The following is a 25,537-nucleotide window of genomic DNA, read 5'->3' on the forward strand; positions in this document are numbered from 1 at the left end:
TTTTGTGAGGTTGACCATCACCGACATTGAGCTCCAAGCCGAGAGACCCAATTCACGTCTGACGCGCTCAATGGACGCTTTTGGGCTTTCAACGTGGGCGACTCACAGGAATCATCCTCCCGACTGTTGCTCGCAGAGCTCGCCCACCCGGTTGAATTTGTGGCGGTCTCCAAAACGCAGCCGTCATCCAGTGGCTCCCAGGATATGAGAGTGACCGCAAGGCACCCGGTATAAACCGCCAGGAAAATGGTGTCCAGAGACTCCCTGCGATCGAACAGGTCGCACATTTGATCGAACCATCTTTGCCGTCGGAGGCGCGCTTTGTGCGATGTGGCCGGCTGCCGAAAAGCGAAAACGGCCGTACTGTCGGTGCAGTCAACAGCCTCGGTGATAGGGTATGTGACGACGGGTTTGATGCGGCTTGCGAGGCGGTCGTGGAACAGGTTGCGGCTCAACGTGTACTTGCATGGTGATCTTGAGCGCTGAGACGTCGGACAGACGACCTTGGCCTGCCCTGCTTAGTCAGACCCACGTGTGTAGCCCATTGAATAGGACACATACGGACACTTTTTACGGCAGCGTACAGTATGTTAATATTTTCTTTCTTCTAGATAAATGCTGGAATTTATTTTCCCTAATGTGTACTTTACGATCTGATTTGGGCTATCAGGCTATCAAATGCATGTTCTTAAGAAGGCGCTTTGCGCTTGGTGCTATGCTCACCACGAAGAACCAAGAAGAGAGACTTTCCTCAATTGTCGAATTTACCCGGAACCACGTTGGATTGAAGAGATCTTGTATGCTTTGGCATCGGCGCAGGTATTTCCGCACGCAGTATTTAAAGCATGCAATAGAAGACCGAAAGAGCTGGCACACAGATTGGAGCCAAGAATACCAGTAATTGAAATTTGTAAAAAGGCAGATCAATCAAAACGCCTCTCCCATGCGCTCCCATGGTCTTTGGTAGCCTCTTCCGATGCTGATAAAATCTACCACCTGATCAAGGCCTCCTTTTAACAAACTCCTCCAAATCACTCCTTGTCGCCACACCAAGCACAAATCTCCTGCTCGCATCTGTGATGACTGCGAATTCCTGCTTCGATCCAGTGTTGCTGCCTTCGAAAAAGGCCTCCAGCTCCTCGAGCGGCGTGTCCATGGTGATGACCTTGTAGACGTTGGCCTTGCGGCGGAAACGCATCATGGCCTGCTCGACATGATCGGTCTCTTGGACCTTGCCCTCCTTGAGGAGCTCCTTGAGGCGCGGTATGCTGAGGTATCCGAGCAGGGCGCGGTTCTCGGGCGAAACGACTGTCAGGTGCGTATAGTCTCGTTCGAAGGCCGACATGAGCGCGTGCGAGATGGGGTCCTTTGGAGAGACCGAGAGCGCTGGAGGAGAGTCAAGGTCTTCCACGGTGGCCTATGTTGTCTGTGAGCAACTGTTGTCCAATGCTGAGCTCTTGGATGGTCGGGTCGACGATGCGCCTGCGCCTGCAAGTCGCAGTGCCCCGCGACCACCATGGTGAATGAGAAAGCTCACCCCGCGATACTTGTCGGCCCAAAGCGACGTAGACCCAGGCTGCGGTACGCTACTTGAAGTGGTTGCTGGCATTGTGCTTGTGGCCATTGTGGTTGTGTGTTTGGGAGGAGACCGAATCAGAAGGGCATGGTGAAAGGTGACGTGGGGCGGAGGTGAGGCTCTTGAACAAAGCAGGGTTCCGCACCATGTACGAGTCGGAAAATGATCACCACACTCTCTGTGTTTTAAGCCCAGCGTAAGCTACCGAGTTCTCCATAGGACGTTGAATCATTCGTTTGGTCTAATATTTGAACGACGGATTTTTCCACAATTCACCATTCTCGAACTACGAGGCCTTCGCACGAGTTGTCCACCCTAAAGCATCGTCAAAGTCCACACCAAAGCCGCTATCATGCAGTCGTGAGAGTTTGGGTGGTTAGGCCCACAGTTTTGGGTCCTACTCTATCTGTGAATCTGTACAGAATCCCTCAACACGACCCGAGCCAAGCATTCTTAGCTCATATCAATATTTCCTCCCACCTAAGAAATTATGTCAAGCAGGAAGGCGCATGGAAAAGGCACAACCGCGCAGATGACCTTTTGCACCATCTTACCTAGAAATGATACTTTATTCCAGTAACAAAGCGCCAGAGGTTTCTGTTCGTTAGCGCCACCCAAGAACTACATCATGACCTTATCGCGAGGAAGGCATGAGCTCCACCGTCGACCGCATCTTCAAAGACCCAAACCGACGGGGGACATGGGATAGCCGTCAGGTAGTCCTACAAGGGAAGCCCTGTCGTGGCCCGCGATTTTCATAAAGTTCCCTGCACAAGATGTCTTAGCACTGGATCTTGAATGCTTCTGTGTAAAATGAATGTTTGGAGGGATTTTCAGAGAGAAGATTACTCGGCATTATCTAGACTGTCCATGAGAGGTGCTGAGGTCCCGTATCTCTCCAACGCCAAGCGCTTAGATAGAACGATCCTCCCTCGCCACTTCATGCGTCCGGATCTACGCCTAAGGATGACGATAAAGGTTCTCATCATTGGAAAGGAGGACAACGAATCTGACGGGGAATCAACACTAACCTTAGAAATTACCCTGCAGGACGGGCCTCTGAGTTAGCCATGTTGCTCTTGAGCTCGTGGCTGGCTTGCGGGCGGATTCGAGCGCTGCGACGGGAGTAAATGTCCCACAGAGAACTGTCCCGCGGTGGAGCTCAATAGTCCAATTCGACGTCAACCGCCTTCACGTCGTCCATCTCTCGCGCAATTCGCCGGAAGGTATGATGTTCGGATTCATCGCTCCTCTTGCGCTTCTTTGGACCATTGTTATACGGCGGGGCGTCATTGCTCGCGACTTGTGGACTCAACCTGCGCTCGCTGCCTTGAATCCTTTGATTTTCTTGCTTGATGCTGGGGTTGGCGTTTTCCACGGATTTTTCTTCCTCGGCTTTCTCAACCACAGTTGTTGCGGCTGCGGGGTCAGACTGTGGTTCATACTCTCCTTCCTCACTAGGCTCGTTCGACTTCGACTTGGCTTCAAGCTCGGTTAACCTGCGCTCTGCAGCTTCGGACGCGTGCTCCAACAGTTGTGCGTAGAGTCGTTGAACTTCACTATGCCGGAAGATTGAAATTTCATCGTCAGTGAGAGTGCGCTCGACGCCGTCTTCATAGTATCCGAGACCATCGTCCTCATAGTCTTCTGTGACAGCTGGAGCTTCTGTAAGATTGTCCGCAACGTGTGAAGGCTCCTCATGGCGTGCTTGCTGGTGGGAAAGGAAGTCTGCCGGAGCTGACGCAGTGGGAAAGTGTCTTTGATGAAAGTCACGCATGTCATCCTAAGGACCGTTAGCTAGTGTCGAAAACTGGACGGCGGGGGATGAGTACCACTGTGATGGCCGGGACTCTCATGATGACTGGCCGGCTGAGCGTCCCGAAGACTCAGCTTGGACTCAGAACTGGCGGATGGGTGTCGCAGTCGGAGGATGGGAAGGAAGACGAACTCGACGCGCGCGCGCCGCAAAGCTTCCGCGCACGGACACCCGCCGTGGAGTAGGCGAGATCACATGCAGATAACGGCGATTCGATGACGCAGTGGTGTCTCATCGCAGCAGTCCAAGTCCTGCTTGAGTCGCAGGCTGGTACTTGACTTCAGCGTGCATCAAGATGAGAGCTGCATTTATCCACTCTTTCTCCATCAGTTCACTCCTGCTTCTCTTCGCCAGCGCAAGAGCTGGCCCGCTTTTCCTGCACAGGCTTGACCAAGCTCCCATCGCGAACGCTCCAGGCATCGTTCTGCCGCCGATGGATACCACGCACGATCCAAAGACCGGCGAGCCAATACTCTCGGACATCGTGGGAAGAGACAGGAGCATCAATATATTTAGCGGTTTCACGCGAGACGTCGACGCTGTATCCGCGCGGCTCGACGACAGCAACAAGAACGCAACTATTCTCGCACCCCACAATAGCGCCATCGCAAGCCTGCCCCGCAAGCCATGGGAAGACCCGAAAGACTACGATTCTTTGGGCTCGGAGGCCTATGCTGGTGCTGAAGGATCTGGTCGGGCAAATAAGAACCTCCAGACGTTTGTGAACGCCCACATCGTACCTCGCAGCCCGTGGCCCGAGAACGAGAAGGTGGAAACGGTGGCTGGCAACACTGTCTGGTACGAGGTCAAGGATGGCAAGAAATTCGTAAGAGATCCTTCTGCTAGGCACATGTCCGTTCATCGTTGAAACTTGATCAGATTCAGCCCGGCAACATCGAGGTGTTGAGCGTTGCCGACAAAGTTGCCAACGGCCAACTCTGGATCCTCAAAGACGTGCTGAATTACGGACAATGATCGATTCGTGAGAGTCCCATTTCTGCATTTTCGTTTATAGCGTTGTGGTTCGTGAGATACCTTGATAATGTTATGGTGGTCGAGAGACCGGAAGCAAAGTCTCAAAGCGAATGGTTATATGGGTGCATAAAACAACATGCGTTTTGTCCCACTCTATCATGATTGGAAAACTCTATACGCTGTATTAGCCACACTAATGTACTCGTACCGACGCTCCGTAGTGGTACTCCACCTTTGCATCTGGTGACCTCATCCTGGGCAACCCCACCCTCGGCAAGCCGGTTCGCCTTTAATCTCATAGGCCGTCCCGGGACTACACAAGCAAAAACATCAACATGACGGATACAACGGATTTAGAAAATCTTCTGATATGCGTCATTTGTGGCACACAATTCGATGTGCCAGCCTCCAACCCGCTTCCCAACTGTAGAATATGCGACGTCAGTGCTCCCGGCCTGCTCTTCCAAGCGTTCAAAGCAAATTAACAGGTTAAGAGCTAACGTCGAGTTTCAGGATCCTCGCCAGTTTGTCCCGCCTACGGGGCAGAGATGGACAAGTCTGGCAGAAATGCATGGAAAATACGAAAACAAGTGGCAGCAGGACCCTGAAGAGCGTGGAATGTGGTCCATCTGGACAGAGCCCAAAGTACTACGCACCATTTGCATTTATTATCAAGCCCTTCGTGTGCTGATGTCTTGATTCCAGTTCGCGATTGGCCAACGAGCAATCTTGATTGAAACCCCAGAAGGCAACGTGCTGTGGGATTTGATCACGTACCTCGATGAGAAAACGATTGAATTTGTAGGTTCCACTGATTTTCTCCCACCATTTCACAAGCGCTCATTTGCCCTGGATGGCTCTCACGGGCGTCAAAAAGACATGCTCATACAGTCTCCATAACGAGTTGTTCTATCACATATTCTGACCCTACACAGATCCACTCCCGCGGACCTCTCCTCGCAATTGTGATCTCGCACCCCCACTACTACACGACACACCTCCACTGGTCTTCCATGTTCGACAATTGTCCCGTCTACACGGCCATCGAAGACATGTCGTGGTTCAACCGCGAAGACTCGGCGACTCGACCCGCGCGCCACTTCATCACGGCGACGCCATTCCAGATCCCTATCTCGCCGTCGCTGGAAAAGGCCGACGCCGTCACGGTGCTCAAGCCCGGCGGCCACTTCCCAGGCTCGCTCGTGCTGCATTTCCACCGCCGCCTGCTCATTGCCGACACGTTTGTCACCGTGCCGTCGGGCATGAATCCACATCCGCTGGACCCGACGGCGGGTGCGAAGCTCGCGCCGGATTCGTCGACTTCGCGGCCTCCGCCGACGCCGCAGCCAGGCACCACGACGTACTCGTTCATGTGGTCCATTCCTAACATGATTCCTCTGTCGCCTGATGATTTGCAGGCTATGTGGGACGCGGTCAAGGCTTTCCGGTGGGAGAGCACGCATGGTGCGTTTGTTGGTATGGATGTGCGTAGGAGCGGGGACGATGGAAAGGAAGGACCGCGCGCACTGCTTGAGAGTATGAAGATCCAGGCACGCGGGATGGGTTGGGGTAACCACAAATTGCTGGGTGAGAAGGTGGTCTGACAAAGATGGATTCCCTTTGTCGGAGTGTGCGGCCGGCAGCGAGTTCAAAGAAGACATGTACGCGTTTGTTTTTCTTGATCTTTCGGAGTACGGTGAGATTGATATTGGGTAGCTAATGAGAACCACCCTGAGCTGTTCCAAGCCACCTGTCCAAATTTGCCGCGCACATATTCAGAACTGTCTAAGAGGGGTAAAATGGAGGAAGGCAAATTGACCCAGTTCCCTGAGCTTTCCCCAGCCAGGAAAGATCAAAAGTGTCCAGTCTCACACAACTGTCCTCGGCGAAATTCTAACATCGAGTCCGCTCTGCACGACGAAAAAGTACGTTCGGAAGTCCAGCTCGCGCTCCGGGTGGATCAGCTCCATCTTGAAGTCACGGAGCAGCATGGGCAGCACTTTGTTCATCTCAAGGAGTGCAAGGTTGCGGCCGATGCAGATGTGGGCGCCACCGCCAAACTGAGAGGGAAATAGTCAGCATCGAGTGCACTTGGAACCCAAACACAAGATTGTGGAATCACCTGAAACATGTGCCTATCCATCAACTTCGCCCTCTCCGCATCTTCGAGCCAGCGCTCCGGGCGAAACACTTCAGCGTCGTCTCCAAAGATGCCCCGGTCGCGGTGCAGCACCCAGGCATGCACATCAATGGCCGTGCCACCCGGATACCACTTGCCGTCAATCTCTGCACCGGCCGGTGGCACTTGACGCGCCATGGCGACGCCCACGGCGGGCCGCATGCGCATGGCCTCCTTGAGCGCGGCCTGGAAGTAGGGCAGCTGGAGCGCTTCATTGTACTGCACAACGTCCGAGAGCCGCCCCGCTTTGACTGCGTCGTCTATTTCGGCTAGGATCCGTCGGTAGATGTGCGGTTCGCGGAGGACGTGGTGGAGTAAGGATTGCATGGTTGAGGCGGTCGAGTCGGAACCAGCGAAGCTGTAGGTTGCCATTGTCAATGGACATGGTCCTAGTAGTTTCAAGGCATGGAGGATGTGCAACTTACATGGCTCCGTGTGCTACAGCAAAGACATCACCTTCCGAGAACTTTTCAGGGGTAGCTTCATGTGCTCTGAGCAACTGTCCGAGCAGATCCTTTCGCTCCGTATTCACCTCCCCCGTCTTTCTCTTTCTCAACTCGTCCAGCGCCAGACGAGTTATTAGTGGTTGCGCGCTCTTGACGAGAACCTGGCACAGCTTCCAAATGGGGTTGTGCCGCAAAAGAGCGTTTAGTTGCGGGATCTGACCCACCGCGGCATTGTACTGCTGGTTCACGTTGATGGCGCTGATGCAGCCTTCAACATCTTTTCCAGTATCCAGAAAACCGAAGCGACGGCTAAACGCCACTTCCCCCAGGACGTCAAAGGCGAAATAGTGGAGCCAGATGTCCAGAGCCACTTCGCGCGAGCCCTCGGCGAAACTTCTTACTTTTTGCATCAGTAGATCAATGGTGTTTTCGATACAAGGCGTCATTTGCTGCATGGTCGCCATGCTGTAGGGTACAGCCGCTGCCCGCTTCTTGCGCGCGTGTTCATGTTCGCGGATTTCGGTGAAAATGTCCGGGTTTTCGGGCGGCGGGAAAACAGCGTAGAAGTCGGTCTTGTGGAACCCTTTTCCAGCGGAGAGGATTTCGCGAGCTGCATATGGCGACGATACCGAGATGGAGTTTGGAGACGTGCGGACGATTGGTCCTTGGAGGCACTTTAGTCGAACATCTAGATGGATTTGAAAACATAAGGTGCAGATCGAGATGGAAAGCAGCAAACAAACTCCCGCCAACCCTGAGTAATCAACTGATGGCTATCTGTTTGATGCCATTGATTGATGATACAAAATGTGTGTAGCGCAAACCAAACAGCTTTTTGCCAACGTGATAGAGTTTTCGAGCAAAGTCCAGTTGGTGTCAAAAGACGAGAGCGAAGATTTGTTGTTTCCTCCCTATGAACGAGGGCCGAAACAAGCGAATGTTCAGAGACTCGGTAGGAATGCCTTACCATACTTGGCGTGCAGCTTGATATATTCCGTCTCTTGATGCTGCGTGATGGTCGCCCAAAACTTCCAAAGACGAGTTCCAGAGGCAAGGAAGGGCCCAGGAATGCTCCGCAGCGGCGAGGAATACCGATTCCAGAGAAAACGAGCCACCAAGAAGATTACCAAGGCAAGAAAGATGGATATCGGATCAGCGCGAAGGAGCAGACGGCCGATGGCCGAGCCCGCCACGTGTTTGGAGTAGTCTTCCATCTCTGCAGCGGATTAGACGATGGCACAACATCCTTCTTGGGAGTAACGAAGGGCCGAAGTGCATTTAAAGGAGGGCACGAAAGTTATTATCCGCATGACTAGCTACTCCAGATCCGACACGGGGCTGTCGGATTTGCTTTGGGGTTCTTATTGAGACGAGTGATTGCGAAGCTGACACGAGCGATGCCAACGACTGGACTGGAGCCATAAATGGGAGCGCGCATGATTTGCAGAGGATCGCGGGGTACCCCACGCAATTGATCGCCAGATTTGTTCATGGTCAGTGTCGGATTTAGGCACTGCCGGCATGTTGAGGAGTTTGAACAGGGCTGAGGAGTTTGGTACGGTGGTCTTGCCGGGTCCAGAAGTGTCTCCGACTGGACCGTTAGCCTGAGGCGCGTCAAAGGCTATTGTTGATAAACGTAGCGCCCCGCAGATGTGGCGGCTAGGGTTGGCCAGAGCAAGTGATGGAATCTGCCAACCAATCTCAATGTGAGAAGAGCGTCGGGGGCTGAGCAGACGTCGACAGTCGAGTCGCTGGTCTGTCATGCAGCGGACCGGAGAAACCTGGTCTCCCCCAGACTGCGAAGCTACCCCTGTCTGGTACCGGCTCGTGTTCCTTGCATCCATCGTTCCAAGCCCATGACGTGCACAGCGTGTTGTACCCGCGACTACTACTAGCGCTACAGACGGTTTGCTCGTCGTTCCGCGACGCCCTTCATCGTCGTCAGCATGTAGTGCTCACCGTAGAAGGGCCACTTCGGCCGTCTTTCTGTCAAGAGTCCAGGTCTTGCCAAAGACAACAGCTGCCATGCGAGGCCTCAACGACGAGCGTTCGCCGCTGCTGCGCAACAACCGGGGCGATGACGCGAATGACCAAGAGGTAAGAGAGCTCCAGATCCCGCTGTACTCCAGACGCTCAGATCAAACACAGGAAGTCAAATTCGACAAGAATGACCCTGAAAATCCTCGAGCATGGAGGAGAAGAGAGAAGCTCGCCAACGTCTTCGTGATCTCCTCCATGGCCAGTGCGTAGACAAGTCCACAACGAGGCTACAGTGATGCTGATATGCCCACGTCCTCAAAGTCATCAGCCCGCTAGCCAGCTCCATGTTTTCTCCAGGAATCCAGCAAATCGCAGACTCATTAGGGACACAAACAGACGTCGTGATAGGAGCGGCAACTGGGTTTGTAGTCATGACAGGCGTCGGGCCACTGATCCTGGCTCCCTTGTCGGAAACGTTTGGCCGCAGGAAGCTCTATCTCTCGTGCTTCGCCATCTTCACGCTCTTGCAGCTGCCCACGGCTTATAGTCCCAATATCGCGACCCTGCTCGCGCTGCGAACGGCTGCTGGATTCTTTGGTAGCGTGGGACTCGCCAACGGTGGCGGGAGCCTCAGCGATATGTTTGTTCCTGAAGAGAGGGCTGGTGTATTCGGATGGTACCTGCTGGGGCCGCTGCTAGGTCCAACCTTGGGCCCGCTGCTCGGAGGCGTCATCGTACAGCGTCTTGGATGGCGGTGGATCTTCATTGCCCTCACCATCTTCTGCGGCATCAACACCACATTTGGATTTTTCTTCCTGCGAGAAACGTATGCGCCTGCCATCCTCGCGGCCAGGAAACGAGCAAGGGAGAAGGCCGATGGGTCCACCGGGACGATGTACTGGTACGAGGGCGAAGACGCACGATCACTGCCCACGAAATTGGGCCACTCGCTGCTTCGACCTCTCCGCATCCTTGTACAGCCCATCGTCATGATCATGGCGCTATACCAGGCCCTCATCTTCAGCACCACGTACAGTCTGTACACCAACTTCCAAGAAATCTACAGCGGCGAGTACGGCTTCACAACCGAGCAGGTAGGCCTCATGTACCTTGGGCCCGGCGTCGGGTGCCTTGTTGCTGTGCGCCTGCTCGTGCCGCAAATCGACGCCGTCTTCAAGAAGCTGACGGCCCGCAACGGCGGCGTCCCCAAGCCCGAGTACCGTCTGCCCCTGGCAAACATTGGCGCCGTCCTGGTCCCTGTATCGTTGTTTTGCTTCGCCTGGACGGTCCAGTTCCGCGTACACTGGGCCGCCACTGTCGCCAGCACCTTCTTCTACGGCGTGGGGCAGGTTATGATTCTCAACGCGGTGCAGAACTACTACATTGACTCTTTTGAAAAGTTCGCTGCTTCGGCCATTGCCGCTGGTGCCGTCTTTCGCGCCGTCATTGGCGGGTTGGTACCTCTTTTTGCGCCCCAGCTGTTCAAAAGCGTCGGATATGGATGGGGCGTCTCAGTTTTTGCATTCGTGGGTGTTGCTCTCGCTCCAGCACCGTCTGTCTTTTATCGGTATGGCGAGACTATCCGGAGACGGTTTACGGTCGAATTGTGACGCGGGACAGCCTGACGTCAGACCCGATATGAGATGAGGACAGACACAGCACCTGGAGAAACGAAAATAGAGACCATTTTTCTCAAGCCTTGGGAAACCGCAACTTCCGTCGTTTCCAAGCTTGTCTGTAAGTGTGTCATGCCTTTGAAATCTGACAGGTTTCTGGTCCTCGGCCATACGCAGTACAAATTCGCCAATGGTATTGACTGATCGCCTGGGATGAATGAGTCAACGAGGAAATCATCCACTCAAGAAACAGCGGAAGCCAACTTCAAACCAGGCCTCTCGAAAAGGACGTCACAAGCCACACGGGGGTATGCCAAATATCCTTTCGGCATTCCTCCACGCAATCTTTCTCTTCGTCTCCTCGCCCAACCCCTCAACCCCGTCAAACCAATCTGCGGCATCCTCGTTGCTCTCATACGGGTAATCGACACTCCACAGAACGCGCTCCTCGCCCATCTCCTCGAGCGCACACCTTACGGTCGACAGCCTCCTGACACCAGACAAGGTAGCCAGAAAATTGTTGCGCAAATAGTACGACACGCTCTGCCTGTGAGGGCCCGAAGCGCCGGAAACACCGACCGCCAAGCGATGATCGATGCGATGAGCGAGGAACGGAAGTGCCTCAGCGGCGTGACCCAAGACGACTTGGAGTCGCGGGTAGCGGTCAAAGAGGCCAGAGCACGCCAGCCGCAGCGCGTGCGCCCCCGTCTCGGCGCCAAACCCGTACGCCGCGTGCGCCAGCATCGGGAATCCGCGATACACGCGCTGCTGCGACGGAGGCGGCACGCGCGGATGCAGGTACAGCGGCACGTCGAGCGCCGCGAGTGCTGCCCACACGGGCTCGCATTCCGCTTCGTCCAAGTACCGCACCGAGTCTGCGCTCCCGAGCTGGACGTAGCCGTTGACGAGTGCGCCTTTGGCTCCGAGCTGCGTGACACAACGCTCCAGCTCGCGCGCGGCCGCGGGAGGGTCTTGCATGGGCAAGCAGGCGAAGAAGCCGAAGCGTTCAGGGTGCGGCGCTACGTATGTTGCGTGCATTTCGTCGTTGACTTTGCGGGCATATTCCACGGCCTGTTTCGCGTCGAAGACTCCCTCGATCCCCGGGCTGGTGAGTGATACGATGGCGTACCGAATTCCCGACGCGTCCATGGATTGCAGCCGCAGTGATACGTCGGTCAGGCGCTGGCCAACATCGGCGGTGAAAGTGGGAGAGAGCACTGCGCCTGGCACGTCGGCGACTTGGGGAACTTGTGGAGTTGTTTCGTTAAGGGGAATTGAGACGGGGAGAATGGCTTCCTCGAGGGCGATTTTGTGAGGGAGGCGATTTACCACATTCGTGCATGTGGTGCTGCGGTTGAGTGCGGCCATGGCTTGCTCTTTTTCTGTAGGCTTGAGTTTGGTGATTTGCGATTTCAATCGCTGCGAAACGTGCTTTTCTATGGCTTTGAAGTCGGATTAGCCGGACTTGCATGTTGCAAACATGCCGCCCTCTTTTCCGGTGGTAGCCGCACAGAACTCAGGAATGCAATGAAGCTCTGCGATGTCTAAGTCCGAAATCTCATGACAGTCGGAATTATGCGCCTGTGAACACGCATGTTAAGCCCTGTCATGGATGCTCCCTTTGGACAAACCAAGCATGGTCGTCCAAAAGCTGTTGCACAACCCGGGAGCATCCAATGGGGCGAGAGCATGGAACAGTTCGTAAAGTCCGGGAATTCCGTAATTGAAAGATGCTAACTGAACGCGGCAAGCGAAGAGCGGGAAGACGGCGATGTGGGAAGTTTGTTTCGACTAATCGCAACAATGGAAAGTCCGAGTTGGATACTCAGAACTGGATAAACGCCATTTTGATGGTCGGTAGTGATTGTTTTGACATGGTAGGTGGGACGGCGCATCCAGCACCAAAGCTAGCTACGAAACCCCGCTACGGAGCATATTGTGCACACTCAAGTGGCTATGATCTGGGTGCACTCTCACCGATAAGCTCTAGTAGGTGGATTTGAAAGTGATGGAGGTCTGGCCCTCGAATCTTGCTTGGGCTGTACTCACTGGAGACGAGAACAACGTGACGTCATTTGAGGACCGAAAGACGACAATTGCATGTGCAGGGCTGAGGACTTGCAATTCTCCAAATTGACATGCTTAGCAGTGGAGAACCCCGAAGATCGTCCCATCCGTTTCACCAGAGCGGTGGCTCGACAATCACAGTCGTTTCCAGAAAGGCCGCCAAAATTAGGGGCGCAATCTTCCGTGGATCGGCACCTTGCTGACCTTTGAAAGTTTGATTATTGTCCTACTTTGCAACTTCGGCGGAGCGGACCTTGCAACACTGGGAATCTCCGGTCGAAGACAGACAGCGCCGGAGACAATGAGAACGGGAACCGGTGAAGCTGGAGAGCTGGAAGCGATGCTTGGCATTTGAAAGCAAAACTGAGAGTAGAGTCCGATATCGTCGACTTGTGGGGGAAGGCTGCGTGCCTGCTGGACGCGATCCAGTTTCAAGTCGGCCGTCCGTGCTTCGCTGGAGTTCGCTTAACTTGGGACGATCTTGGAGCGGTCGCGGCAGGCGTGGAATCGGGGGGTCGAATCATTGCAAGTGTCTCCGAGCATGTTACGAGACGATGACATGTTTGAGAAGTGAAGGGTGGAACAAGTGCACAATTGACGTGCCTCGCCGTGTTGCTGGCGTGCTTGCCAGCTGTTGGCTGAGGATAATTTTCCCGTTTGCTCTTTCAGGTGACTTTGCTGGAACGCTGCAGCGATGATGGTCCTCAATCGCCTTTGAAAAAGTTTTGTCGTTTATGACAGGATGATGCTGAATACCAGTCTAAACCCCATACGCCCTGAAGCCCACCAACGCCTTGAATGCTTTTTGTGTGAATCAGTCGCGCTCAAGACTCAGGACTTGAGCAGCTTGTTCCTCTTCTCTTTCCTCTTCAAGCGTTCGACCTTCTTCGCGTGCATCTTGGCGGCCAGCTGCGCATATCTTTCGCGCTCGGCCTTCTTCTCGCGTCGCTCCTTGATGTTTTGCACATGGGCCTGTTGCCACGGACGGTCAGCGAAAATTCTGCAGCGTCTGTCGGGTTGCGCACCTGTCTCGCGGCCTCCTTGTCGTCCTTGAGTTCCTTTTCTTTTGCCTTGACGGCGGCGAGGGCTTTTCTCTCTTCGGTGCGCTTTGCGTACGAGGTCAGGCCGGCGGTCGGGCGAAAGGGCTTCTTGGGCTGGTGCCACTGCTTCCCTGGAAAAGCGTGAGCTGCAGGTTCGTTCGTGTTGCGAGGCGACAGTACCGTTCTTGCGCATGCCCTGCACGGGGGCGGGGTTAGCGGTGGCAGGCTCGGGTTCGGAGGCGGACATATTGTGGTTGTTGGTGGGAGATGAAGGTGCGTAAGAAAAATGTCGCGAGTCGGCTTTGGAGCCATTTGGGTTATCAAGATGGCGCTAGCGGGCGGATCAGATACGCAAAAGCGGAGCGCAGTGGGGCGGTGAGGCCGGATGGGCCGCCAAGCGCCCAAATTTTGCAACATCAACCTCGCATTTGTGCCCCTCCCCACGCCCGTAGCGCCCAAGGCCCGTCTCTCGCGCTGCTTTGCTCTCTCTATCGTCGATGCCTGCCTGCTGCGGTGCTGTCCTTTGATTCGGGCTGCTGAAATTTTCCCGCACCGCGCCGCTCCACCCCCAGGCCAGTCCGGTTTTCGCTCATCGCTAGCAGCTTCAGCTTGGAAAAAGCCCGCACCGCCGTCCCGTCAGCAGTCGTCACCACTTCTTTATAAAGCACCCTCGCCGGTGCCCCACGCCCGCCGTTGACTCTCAGTCCATACAACATGCTCCCGCGATAGCATCAACCCCTCCCACCTACACACATCGAGTCACCCGTCGACCAAGACAAGACCGGAATGGCCTACTCGGAGCGCCCCTTGGGTGTCCCCAACACCGAAATCCACATGAATGCCCCTGAACCCGGCCCAGACACTGCGAAAGAGGCTCTTGCCGGACAAGGCATGGAAGCGCTCAAAGACATCGCCTTTGGCTCGCTTGCTGGCATTGCCGGCAAGTACATCGAGTATCCCTTTGACACGGTCAAGGTCCGCCTCCAGTCTCAGCCCGAGCACCTGCCCCTCAAATACACGGGTCCGCTGGACTGCTTCAAAAAGTCATGGGCCAAGGACGGAGTCATGGGCCTCTACAGAGGAATCAGCGCACCCCTTGTCGGCGCTGCTGTCGAGAATGCCAGCCTGTTCTTCAGCGTAAGCACCATCCCGTCGCCTCCAATGGCGGACAAACGAGCTGATTGTGCACCAGTACCGCCTCTGCCAGGAAATACTCCAAAAGAACGTGCTGGGTCCCGACACGCCTGTCCCCTACTCCGGCCTGATTCTTTGTGGTGCCGTCTCTGGTGCCTTCACCTCGATGCTCCTCACACCGATTGAGCTGGTCAAGTGTAAAATGCAAGTCCCTGTCGAGACTAGCAGTGGCCAGGTGCGGCGCCTGGGTCCTCTCGGCGTCATGGCCAGCGTGTACAGACACCAAGGCATCGCTGGATTCTGGCATGGACAAATGGGAACGCTGATCCGCGAGACTGGCGGCTCTGCCGCGTGGTTCGGCGGATACGAGGGCATGTCGCTGTTTTTCCGCGGCCTGAGGGAAAAGTCTGGGTCGTCCAAGTCCAAAGACGACCCGCTCCCAATCCACCAGCAAATGGCGTGCGGTGCCATGGCAGGCATGAGCTACAACTTCTTATTCTATCCCGCCGACACCATCAAGAGTCGCATGCAGACCGAGGACGTTACGCGGCTTTCGGGAGTCAAGCGCACCTTCGGGTCCGTGGGCAAACTCATCTACCAGCAGTCAGGCCTCAAGGGTCTTTACAGGGGTTGCGGCATCACCGTCGCTCGGTCGGCGCCGAGCTCAGCCTTCATCTTTACGATTTATGAGACTCTTAAGCAACAATTTGCTTGAGCGGGACATGGAATATCGACTGCATTTCTTGGAGTTTGGAGTTTGGGACGTTGAAAAAAAGCGAGGGCACGAGGTGGCAGTCCATCGAGCTGGTTAGATACCAAATTTTTAGATGGCGATTGGCTTCAGACGTTGGAGCAATAGATTTCAAGATTACAGCTGGCATGAGACGGCACTTGAACAGTCTGAATATGTTGCACTTTCAGCTTGCCGCATCGAGATTAGTGACGACCCTGGGTTGATGAGAAGTCGACCGTTCGGCCGGAGATGCGCATGGGCTGGAACGTGAGAAAAAGGCCATCAACGGCTTCCCAGGGTCTCGCCATACGGGTGACGAAAAGATGTCAACGCCAACCCTTGGTTGAAGACATGGGACGAGAAAGCCACAATCACATGCGGACAGGACAGGACCGGGTGTGGCTTGCGCGCGGCGGCGGGTGTCATGGATTGTTCATTGTCCAGCGGCAGCGGGCGGCGACGACCGGGGGCCGCATCTGCCTCGGCAGTCGACTGCACTCAACAATCGTCATACCCGAAGCGGCTGTCCGGTAAGAGTACCACACTTCTGAACCAATCCAGACCCCGTCGACGACGCTGGTCCCTTCCGTCCACCAAGCCGCAATCCAGAACCAACCTGTCCCCCTCTTTGCCGGCTTTTCCTGGTCGCCGTGTGGTCTTTTCCCATGAGGCTCTGGACTGCGCTCGAGCGTTGCAGCTAGTTACCATCAGTTGCGATATTCTTGGACACGCCGCGCCGCCCAATCCTTTTCCTTTTAGGGGCTTCGCTCGGCCTTTTGAAGTGGAGACGGAACATTGCCCGCGGCTATTCCTGCGGTTGACAGCGAAACAGCGGAGAAAAAGAAGACGACGCACTTTGTTTGCGGGGAAGAGCGAGGATTCTCTGGGACTGCCACCACCACACCTCCAACCATACATCCTTACGACTGCACCTCGACTAGACTCGACGCCGTCGATCGATCTTTTGGATAATTGCTGCTGCACACGGACCCATCCCTCGAGCGCATAGATCTTTCTTGGACATACCACAAGAGCCATGGACGCAATAGCGCAACTTCATGTATGCGGAAATGCACAGGCTGGCAACCGCAGAGACACAAGCTGACGGGCATGGTGGACAGGATGCGGCGGAGCGCATAGTGCTGGACCCAAAATACCACGAAATCCTCACCCTCCTCAAGGGCTTGCGCAATGGTATCGTGTACGGAGCAAAAGTGCGGTTCCCGCACGCGCTGGTGTATGTCTCCACTAAACTCTGTCCTGACAGGAATGGGGACAGGGACATTTCTAACGCAATCTTCTCTATAGCATGATATTCCTTTTCCGATCTGGCGAGTAAGTTCATCCACGTCCGTCCTGCGTCAATCTTCCGCCGCTGACCTCGTCTCCGCCCAAATCAGCTTCCGCACCAAGCTCTCCATGGTGCTCAAAGCGACCAAGACGCACGCACGAAACCTCGGTACCTTTGCCCTCATCTATAAATCCAGCATGCTGGCGCTGCGACACCTGTCACCGACGGGCAAGGAGCGCCAGTACGACTCGCTGCTCGCTGGTCTCGCCGGCGGCTACTACGTCTTCGGCCGCGGCGTGCAGTCGAGCGTCAACCAGCAAATCGTCATCTACGTCTTCGCCCGCGTGGTTCTGGCATACGCAAAGTTGCTGGTGCAGCCCAAGGCGGCATCTAGCGCAGGCGCCAGCAGCAGTGCCGGCGGCCTGGGTCTCATCAAGGACGAAAAGTTCGCCGCCACGCTGCGCGAACGCAGCTGGCCCGTCTTCGCCAGCTTGTCCTGGGCTCTCGTCATGTACGCCTTCCGCTGGCACCCGGAGACGGTGCAGCCCAGCATGCGCAGCAGCATGGTGTACATGTAAGTTCTCCCCTCCCCTACCCGCTTTCCCCTGTTGTCATGGTTCACACCGTTCCCGCCCGACTTAGATTCGGCTGAGGGTAATGATGATTACGCTGGCTGGCTGGCTGGCGACAACGAGCGAGTCAAATCCCGGACCCTCTTTGCGATCCTCCTGAGTTTTTGTTTCGACGCTGTTTTGCTGACGTCGGTGTGCGATTAGATATGACCAGGCGGACCGCTGGGACTCGCTGCGCAATTTCATCTGGCACAACAAATAGATGGGACCGTCGAGCCGCCAACGACGTGTCCACGATCAAACGACGGACGAGAGGTCTGCGGCAGGAGAGGCAGCTCATGACTGTCTCGGTTAAGCTGCCGTCTTCGTGACAGCGTTGGCCTGCCGTGGCTCACTCTTCCAGTGCCGTGTCGGTCGATGACATGTCTCTCTTACTTATCTTTCGACACTTAACCCCCCCTTTTTTCCCGAGGGTTTTCACAGATCTTTGGCGCCTGCGGAGTAGACACGGATTGGATGAGCCCATCAGAAACGGTTTCGTTGGACTGAATTGGACTGTCGGGCGGTGATCTCTAGCGGCAGGGTTGAATTGCCGGCGTTGGCTGTCATTCTGCTTTTATCATTTTATCACTCTTGAACCTGACATACATGCTTTTCTTTTCTTATCTTGTTCCGTCGTTCCTGCTTTTATTGGAAGATCCGCCGGAGCGGGGGGTGGTGATATTTTTATACCGCGCCTTTAGACTTATTTTATATGCTTCTTCCTGGTGCTTATTCATTCCTCTCTCATCCACGCACTACTGTCTTTCGTTTAGTCTTATAGGCACGCTTGATCTCTCGTCATACCTTGTCAATAGAAAGAGCGCATGCGCTGCGCGGCCACTAGACTGCCAAATAATCAAAATGACGGGCTGCATACCTGCGCTTCTGCATGTGTCCTCACACAGACTTACTTTTCCCGATCGGTCGGGGCTGTGCAATAACCTACTTTGCCATGCTTGAGACTGGGGGAGGCGGGGAGATGGCAGACGGACAGACGGACAGGCAGAGATGGGCGCTGAGAACTCGGCCTCATCGTCCATCCATCCATCCATCCATCCATCCATCGCCGCGCCACATCTACAACTGGCCAACTAGACCTGTGGGAAGAACCGTCAATCGATCGTGCGTGGAGTGGAGTGGATTGTTGGACGGACAAGCCGACGAGAGCGACGGAAGACTTTGAAGCTGAGGAGGGAGAATGAGGGAGAGAGAAAGGAAAGGGAAGAAAGCATCGACGCGACAGAGGCGGGCGCCATGTCGCATCCGTCATCCGTCCGTGAGCATTGTCGCCCGTCGTCCCAGTGACCAGTTGGCAAAAGATCTGAGCGGCCCAGACCCTCCGTAGATGCGAGTCGACGACAGGAGACAAATATCACGGACGCACTCGACAAGGGCGATTCCGTAAAGATAGCGACAAAGTATGGAATGACATGCTCAGGGGATGCCTGGGATCAAGTGGTCCGGTAGGTTTAGCCATCGTGGTGGTTCGCGCGGAGGCAGACGCGCTCGAATGCTTCAGCATGGCCCATCGGCTGGAGGAGAACAAGTGTCGGTGCAAAGAGGCGTGTCGTTGTGGTGTCGTCGGCCTCCTGGTAGAGAGGGAGCCAGGTACCACGCGGCAAGGGACAAGGCGATGCAGCTCAATCGTCAGCGGCGTGCGGGTCGACGGGGTGCTTCAGACGATGACTCGATTTCAAGCGGGAGGTCTGTCGACTGCGGTCATTGCGTTCTGGTTCAGTGATGCACGCAAGTGAGAATGAAGCGCCATGGCAAGAGGTTGGTTGCTCATCCACGAGCCATACCCAAACAGGCAGGCGAGAGGAGGGACAAGGGGAAGCGAGGTGGTGCAGGTGGCGAAGGGCCAGTTTGTCCAAAGCTCTGATGCCGGGTGGTGCAGGATGGGGGGGGGGGGGGTCCAAGACATGGCCGTATGATTGGGCGACGCGAGCTCGTAGGATTCCAGCTCAGAGGCCGGGTCCGCGATGCTGCACTTGCGCCTGTATCGTGACCTCTCCAAAAACAAGGTGCTGAACTCGAGCATTCGTGTCAGCAGGCAGACGGGATCCTTGGCCCGGACCTGACCAACAATCGTCGCGCCATGTCTGCAATCGAAGTGGCCGTTGCGCTTTACACGACGGCAGGGCTGCAGAGGATGGCTGTCATGGCTGGTCCATTCCCGCCCGTGCTCGCTCAGCCTGGCAAGGCAAACAGTGAAACTGCGGACCGCAGACAAAAGAGCGCAACGCTGAGGAATTCTGCCTTGCGCAGTGGGCAACGGGCTGCTAGGGTCCTCGGTGAGTGGCTCGAAGCATCGCCATGGACCCAAAATCGTGGTGAGCGGGTCAACATGGGTTGCGCGCCGCGGATGGCATTGTGCCACGGCGATTCTTTGGCTGGTGACCACAAGGACGCGGGACAAGGAAAGTGGCGCACTCACCAGAGGGTGGCAAAGGCTTCCAGTGTCTTGGGAAGAGCCTCATTGTCGTGCTGCTTACCATTTAACCCGGCCGTCGTGACGGCCACGTTGGCTCTCGTCCTCCCGCCGCAATTGAACTTGACAAGGCCGTTGTTGAGACTACCATGTCAACCGTCACTTGGCTACTTTCCATTCGGAGCTACAGCCACCCAGCTATCTGGTAAGCTTACCATACATACCTTTTGCCTTGAGAAAGTTTGGGAGCTCCTCGAGTTGATTGGTCTTATACCTGGAAGGCTTTGCTGAATGGGATCAGAAACAAACCGAGCAAATGGCGTCAGCTTTTCGACGCATCTCACAAAGCATTTCAGGATGCTCCGGTCTTGCGGAAGCAGACAAACGACGGCCATCAATTCATGGCCAAGCCTTGGAATGCGAGTGCCGCTGCGACTGCCCAGGATGTCCGTGTTTGAAGGCGCGAAAAGAAGCTGTGTTCCGTCGAGAGGAAGATTTGTCCGACTACGTCATTGTTGACAGGTTCGGAGAGTGCTCCAATGCGAGCTCGGAAGACGAGACAATTCGACTGGGGATTGAGGGTATTGGCGTGTGCCCAATCGCGCCTCAGATTGAGAGAGAAGCGCCATTCCCCTGGCGCATCGACCTCGGAGAGCGCGGTTGGACAGGCAGCGCCGCGGATGGATTCTCAAATGACGACCATGGACGAGCAGAGATGTTGCACTACTCGGACATTCTGAGAGACCTGGCAGAGATTGACCGGACGGGGACGCCAGACTCTTTGGCCAATGAGGCCGCGAGCATGGGAGCAATGAGCATGACGAAATCTGGATTCCTGCGTCGGAGGAGCTTGACGCCGGCGGAGTCGAATGTCCAGCCATACAGCCACATGGGAGCTTGGAATGATGGAGCACCGCCGCAGGCATATCTGTTCTCGAGGCAACCGCCGCCATCCGCGACGACGTCAGGGCTGAGTGAAGAATGTACAACCGGCGGCGGATGGGATGAGAGAGCTGAGTATTCCCAATATCCAAGATTCATTAGGGACGAAGACCTGGCGTAGAACTGGGGTTGGAGTGTTATAGATGGCCGAGGAGTTTTGATGGCATAGGTGGTTTTATGGTCGACGGCGTTTTGATAGACCGGGGCGGCGTTTGCTAGTCGGATCCGATGGTGGAGGAAGCTGTGGTTTAGTGGGGAGAACAGGCTGCTCTTATCTGCAGGCAATGGCAACGGATCATACGATGTGCAGGTGGTGTGTTCGTCAGGCATGGTCTTCTCCACAAGTGGCAGGGTTTGGAGGGAGCACGAGGATGCAAGATCCTGGGTTAGCAGCTTTTCGAGAGGAGAAGGCTCACGAGAAATGGAGCCACGTACCAAAGCAATGCTGTGACGCAGTCAAGTCGACACGAGACTGGAGTTCACCTCTGAGGCTGTTTGCGGTGACGACGCACGCAGCCGCGTCGATTGGACCCGAGTTCCCTGCCACCCGACCACCATTCAGGCAGTGCGAAAAGAGTAGGAGACCGACGTGGGTGTAAACAACACGGTCGGCCACGCCTCATTTTGGCGTATAAGAGAGCCCTGGCTCTGGAAGCGCAGTCGGTGCGGTGCGGTGCGGTGCGGTGCGGTGCGGGTTCCTTGTGGACACACCCACTGGGATCTCCGCTGCGTGCATATCATATCGAGGGACCGGGCTCGTTGCTTGGGTCGTTCTCGACCATTCCAAGGTGCGCGGAAGTCCCAACCGCTTGACGCACAAAAGCCCTGCAGGCTCCTTGCTTGCTGGATTGCTGCTTTGGACAATTTTGACGCCTCGTCTCGTCTCCTCGTGCTCCCCTCCCTCCCTTGGCTCTTATCTCGCGCCGGCCCTGGCGACATCGGCCCTGTCCTGCAGTAGCACCACGGCAGGAGATACTGCCGTGCTGTACATCCCCCTCGATCCAACATTAAAGCCTGGGGTAGAAACATCGCCGACAATCCGGGGGTGCCGCAGCCTCCTATTTCTGCTGGGGGCTATTTGTGGCCGTCGCTGTCTCTCGCACGGCCGCCCAAGGTAATAACCACACCCTCTCGTCAGGTCAGGACCTGAGACTGGAACCCTTGTATCGTCTCCTATTATTGCAAGCACCCACATCCCGACCCCGACCCCGACCCCGACTCGCTCTCACGTCGCTCTACTCCAAAAGCCGTTGGACCTGCAAAACCAGAAACAACCATTGGATCCCGTTGCCACTACCATCCCGGCCCACCGACACGCGGCTCCACTGTTCTCGACGTCACGCCCGCCGCACAACATACCGGCCAAACACTTCAGCTCTCTCCCAGCTCGCAGCTTTGGCCCTCATCACTCTTCAATTTCCTCCTCTTCGTGCATCTCGGCCGCTCTATACCTGCTCGCCTGTGCGCCATCTCACCCCCAGCTCTCTACCGCACAGGTCCGTTTCCAATCCACATGTCCGCTCCTGAGCCCCTAAACAACGCGACTACTGCAGCTTTTCGGTTGAGGCTCTGACATTATTCGGCAGACTTGCACAAGGCCCTCTTAGTTTGACCGTTCCGCCGGCTTGTGAAAACGCTTGTCAAACCTGCGACTCCTGGACCCTTGACACCATAATCCGCACCCTCGGCAGTCGACAACATCCCACGCTTGCGCTTTGCACGAGGCTTCCGTCCAGCCATCAATCGTCAGACGGACCTTTCCACTGCTTATTGAGTGGCTACCGCGCCTTGGGTTGACTGAACATCATCCCAAGCCATCCCGATTCTTCCCGACGACTTGCACCCGGCTTTCCCTAGTCGCAAAGAGCTTTGAAGCTTATAGATTGGGACATGATCTGGTGGATAGGGGACAAGGGCGTTGTTTAGATGCGGAATCTCTTCCTGCATCTCTGTAGCCAAGGCTTGGATTCGATTTGATCTCTGCTTCGAGAGAACTTGAAACAAACATTGGCCTTTCCAGCGGTCGGCCACTACCCGCCATGTCATCTTCACCCCCAGCTCCCAAGCGGAGGTTCATGCCCGAGCCTGTCGAAACCACAACAAAATCCTCCAGGAAATTCGCGCCAGAACCAGTCGAGATGACGCAAAAGTCCTCGAGAAGATTCGCGCCTGAGCCGGTGGAAACTACGACCAAGTCAACGCGCAAATTCGCCGTCCAGCCTGTTGAGACGACGGCGAAGAGCTCGAGGAGATTTGCGCCAGAGCCAGTTGAGACGACTGTGAGGAGCAGCAAGGACCAGCCTGCTGCAGAGCCGCCAACCAAGAGGAAATTCGCCCCGCAGCCAGTCGAGACGACGACGAGAAGTAATCGGAATGGCAGTGTCGCGAATGGGATCAACAGCTCGCATGTGGCGCGCGCGGAAGCCAGCGCCAATTCGGCTGGCGCCCAGTCTACTCCGCAAATCGACGTGGATTCCCCGCAAGCTGAATCACGTCCAAGGAGGAAATTCGCTCCCCAGCTCATCGAAACCGCCAAACGCTCCAGAAAAGCAGGCGATGTAGGACCCACCATAAACGAGGCAGATCGAACCGAAGCCACGCCCGATGACGGCGGCGTGCGCAGTCCTGCGCGACGACCAAGGCTATGCCCCATGCCCGCTCCTCCGGTCAACTCGCCAAACATCTGCGTGCCACCTGTTCCGCAGCCTCTGGAGGCACGGCGCCTTGGTATCCCCATGGCCAGGAGCGACTCGCTGAGCAGCAGTCGCTCGCACTCTTTCAGGGTCCCCGATTTGGACACGATTGAGAGCTCCGAATCCGACGGAGAAGACACGCCTTCTCTTTCCATGTCCCCCTCGTCTTCTTCAGATCTTTCTACTGCTTTCAACCATGCGACTCGACTGCGAGAGAGTGTCGATGAGCGGTTCTCTGGTTTCTTGTTGGAAATCGCTGCAAAGGCTGCGGAAAAGCAAATGAGGGAGCAGGCCATGGCAGCCTTTCCAAATGACGACCACCACGAGCCCGTTGATCACTTCATCACCAACGAGCCTGATGAGTTGGAAGACGAAGAAAAGGAAGACGGGGAGCGTCGGGAGTCTTTTACAAAAGTTAATTGGGAGTTGCTGGCCATGCAAAAGCACATGGAAGAGAAGAACGAGACCAAGCAAAAAGAGCCCACCAAGACGGCTGCGGACCCGGTCAAGACTAGCCCGTGGGGCGATCCGGTATGGGGCCAGCCTGCTTCCAAAAGTCCTTGGGAAACTGCGGCCAAAAGCCCATGGGGCGATCCCGCTGCCAATCTGTTTAGCCAGCGAGGTCGACAAGAAGACCGTGAGATGGATGGAATGCAAAAAGGAGCACGGCCACCCATGCTCGGATACGACATTGTATTCCCACGGTGTCCGTCCCCCGAGCCCGCCAAGTTCGATGTGACGCAGGGCTCGGAAGCGCTTCGCACCTCCATGTGCTACTTGACGGAACAAAGCAACAACTCCGAGCCTCACACTGGACTCTGGCGCGGTGCTTGCGAAAAGAAAGCAACAAAGGAAAGGAAAGAAAGTTCCAAGTCAAAGGAGCCTCACACGAGAACACAGCGCTCAAAAGGGTCGTCGCTGCTTTGGTCGGGCCCTCAAAGCCGGCAACCGAGTCGAGGGGGTCTCTGGAATGGATGCTGCGTCGACACTGGCCCACAGCCTGATGAGCAGACTGGCATGCTCACTCCTCGGATCGAGGTTGACAATCCCTTCGATAGCCCGCCTCCCACACCAGCACGACCTCCACCAACGCCGCCTGCGTCGAATCCCGACATGCACACCATCCAGGAGAAGCTGACGGCGCGACAAGCCATGGAGGAGGAGTTCAGCGACGCTTTTGTAACACAAGTCTACAACTACCTCTCGCTCGGATACCCATCGATCGCGCGCAACTACGACGAGGAGCTCAGCAAAATCAGCCGGATACCAGTGGACGAGTTGAGACAAGACGACGACTTGGCCACGGCTAGAGGATACATCCGCCTTGGCGATGACAACAACGCCAAAGATGCAGGCATCACGGAAGAGACGTGCATGAGGTGGCGAGCTCTGCGGGTGTACATATACGAGTGGGCCAAGCAGCAGCCACATATGGTGCCCGCAGGTCTCGCGCTGGGTGGTTTTGGCGTCTCTGCCAGGAGAGGCAGTTGGGCCTGGTAAAAACCGTCTCTACACAATTTTTGGAACCGAGTTTCAAGGGAACAATTTGGGTACTATCAAACTTGTATCTTTGGATGGAAGTTATGGAAAGGAATCAGCATTTGGCGGGCGTTTGATGGGTTGTCGTTCAAGCCAGTTATTTTATTGTTGTCAAACCAAGCAAGGCGTGGGATATTCGGGTGTCAATCTGCAATTGAGCGGTAGCAGTCAATGGTCGCAACCCATTGTTTAATCAATTCACATTTCATAGTCCAAACGGTGACGGCATCGTTGACGCAGCAGGGCAGCACCGCAGCCAAGCCTGCAGGTGCCCCACTGGGCGAACGTGCCCCTGGGCTGCCGCAACAGCAACGCAGGGAGAACTCCAGGTCCCCTCCCGTCGTCCCGTCCCCCAGCTCTCACTTGCAGCGGATGAAGTTCGGCCGGTTGCCAGGCGTGGCCCCGTTTACTCGACCGAGCTCCCGTCCGCGACCTGCGACCTAACACTATCCACCTACTCCTCCT

General features: G+C 55.7%; 12 protein-coding genes across 12 annotated transcripts; 7 read left to right on the forward strand and 5 right to left on the reverse strand.

Annotated features, from left to right (window-relative positions):
- Positions 1–617: 617 nt before the first annotated feature.
- Positions 618–1,689, reverse strand: J3D65DRAFT_615939 (uncharacterized protein). The gene is made up of 2 exons (XM_066799393.1): positions 1,538–1,689; positions 618–1,417 (listed from the first exon to the last, which is right to left on the reverse strand). The coding sequence occupies exons 1-2, from the start codon at positions 1,622–1,624 to the stop codon at positions 1,001–1,003; spliced, it is 504 nt and encodes a 167-aa protein (XP_066657564.1). The 5' UTR covers positions 1,625–1,689; the 3' UTR covers positions 618–1,000.
- Positions 1,690–2,738: 1,049 nt separating this feature from the next.
- Positions 2,739–3,432, reverse strand: J3D65DRAFT_665392 (uncharacterized protein; the record flags this gene model as incomplete). Its single annotated transcript, XM_066802838.1, has 2 exons — positions 2,739–3,359; positions 3,409–3,432. The coding sequence occupies 2 exons, from the start codon at positions 3,430–3,432 to the stop codon at positions 2,739–2,741; spliced, it is 645 nt and encodes a 214-aa protein (XP_066657565.1).
- A 201-nt stretch (positions 3,433–3,633) lies between these two features.
- J3D65DRAFT_615946 (uncharacterized protein) lies at positions 3,634–4,589 on the forward strand. The gene is made up of 2 exons (XM_066799394.1): positions 3,634–4,218; positions 4,272–4,589. Exons 1-2 carry the CDS (start codon positions 3,688–3,690, stop codon positions 4,365–4,367), a joined length of 627 nt encoding a protein of 208 aa, XP_066657566.1. The 5' UTR covers positions 3,634–3,687; the 3' UTR covers positions 4,368–4,589.
- On the forward strand, positions 4,590–6,162 carry J3D65DRAFT_674858 (uncharacterized protein). Its single transcript, XM_066803560.1, has 4 exons — positions 4,590–4,807; positions 4,881–5,012; positions 5,073–5,168; positions 5,303–6,162. The coding sequence occupies exons 1-4, from the start codon at positions 4,703–4,705 to the stop codon at positions 5,969–5,971; spliced, it is 1,002 nt and encodes a 333-aa protein (XP_066657567.1). The 5' UTR covers positions 4,590–4,702; the 3' UTR covers positions 5,972–6,162.
- Positions 6,163–6,235: 73 nt separating this feature from the next.
- On the reverse strand, positions 6,236–8,206 carry J3D65DRAFT_600754 (cytochrome P450 oxidoreductase; the record flags this gene model as incomplete). Its single annotated transcript, XM_066797988.1, has 4 exons — positions 6,236–6,427; positions 6,490–6,904; positions 6,972–7,680; positions 7,960–8,206. The coding sequence occupies 4 exons, from the start codon at positions 8,204–8,206 to the stop codon at positions 6,236–6,238; spliced, it is 1,563 nt and encodes a 520-aa protein (XP_066657568.1).
- Positions 8,207–8,927: 721 nt separating this feature from the next.
- Positions 8,928–10,731, forward strand: J3D65DRAFT_242279 (membrane transporter). The gene is made up of 3 exons (XM_066794766.1): positions 8,928–9,089; positions 9,141–9,234; positions 9,294–10,731. The coding sequence occupies exons 1-3, from the start codon at positions 9,018–9,020 to the stop codon at positions 10,580–10,582; spliced, it is 1,455 nt and encodes a 484-aa protein (XP_066657569.1). The 5' UTR covers positions 8,928–9,017; the 3' UTR covers positions 10,583–10,731.
- Positions 10,731–12,138, reverse strand: J3D65DRAFT_242291 (amidohydrolase 2). Its single transcript, XM_066794767.1, has one exon. The coding sequence runs from the start codon at positions 11,954–11,956 to the stop codon at positions 10,880–10,882; it is 1,077 nt and encodes a 358-aa protein (XP_066657570.1). The 5' UTR covers positions 11,957–12,138; the 3' UTR covers positions 10,731–10,879.
- Positions 12,139–13,486: 1,348 nt separating this feature from the next.
- On the reverse strand, positions 13,487–13,942 carry J3D65DRAFT_600757 (uncharacterized protein; the record flags this gene model as incomplete). The annotated part of the gene is made up of 3 exons (XM_066797989.1): positions 13,487–13,627; positions 13,681–13,826; positions 13,876–13,942. 3 exons carry the CDS (start codon positions 13,940–13,942, stop codon positions 13,487–13,489), a joined length of 354 nt encoding a protein of 117 aa, XP_066657571.1.
- Positions 13,943–14,122: 180 nt separating this feature from the next.
- Positions 14,123–15,720, forward strand: J3D65DRAFT_615957 (mitochondrial carrier domain-containing protein). Its single transcript, XM_066799395.1, has 2 exons — positions 14,123–14,832; positions 14,888–15,720. Exons 1-2 carry the CDS (start codon positions 14,482–14,484, stop codon positions 15,542–15,544), a joined length of 1,008 nt encoding a protein of 335 aa, XP_066657572.1. The 5' UTR covers positions 14,123–14,481; the 3' UTR covers positions 15,545–15,720.
- A 636-nt stretch (positions 15,721–16,356) lies between these two features.
- J3D65DRAFT_242388 (Tim17/Tim22/Tim23/Pmp24 family-domain-containing protein) lies at positions 16,357–18,031 on the forward strand. The gene is made up of 5 exons (XM_066794768.1): positions 16,357–16,622; positions 16,684–16,799; positions 16,871–16,897; positions 16,963–17,427; positions 17,630–18,031. Exons 1-5 carry the CDS (start codon positions 16,599–16,601, stop codon positions 17,685–17,687), a joined length of 690 nt encoding a protein of 229 aa, XP_066657573.1. The 5' UTR covers positions 16,357–16,598; the 3' UTR covers positions 17,688–18,031.
- A 1,981-nt stretch (positions 18,032–20,012) lies between these two features.
- On the forward strand, positions 20,013–21,404 carry J3D65DRAFT_615970 (uncharacterized protein). The gene is made up of 2 exons (XM_066799396.1): positions 20,013–20,103; positions 20,200–21,404. The coding sequence occupies exon 2, from the start codon at positions 20,215–20,217 to the stop codon at positions 20,959–20,961; it is 747 nt and encodes a 248-aa protein (XP_066657574.1). The 5' UTR covers positions 20,013–20,103; positions 20,200–20,214; the 3' UTR covers positions 20,962–21,404.
- Positions 21,405–22,879: 1,475 nt separating this feature from the next.
- J3D65DRAFT_548699 (uncharacterized protein) lies at positions 22,880–25,033 on the forward strand (the record flags this gene model as incomplete). The annotated part of the gene is made up of 3 exons (XM_066796918.1): positions 22,880–23,219; positions 23,325–24,398; positions 24,609–25,033. 3 exons carry the CDS (start codon positions 22,880–22,882, stop codon positions 25,031–25,033), a joined length of 1,839 nt encoding a protein of 612 aa, XP_066657575.1.
- Between the last annotated feature and the right edge of the window lie 504 nt (positions 25,034–25,537).

Source organism: Phyllosticta citribraziliensis, assembly GCF_038025025.1.
Source record: "Phyllosticta citribraziliensis strain CPC 17464 chromosome Unknown J3D65scaffold_3, whole genome shotgun sequence".
Taxonomy (NCBI): domain Eukaryota; kingdom Fungi; phylum Ascomycota; class Dothideomycetes; order Botryosphaeriales; family Phyllostictaceae; genus Phyllosticta; species Phyllosticta citribraziliensis.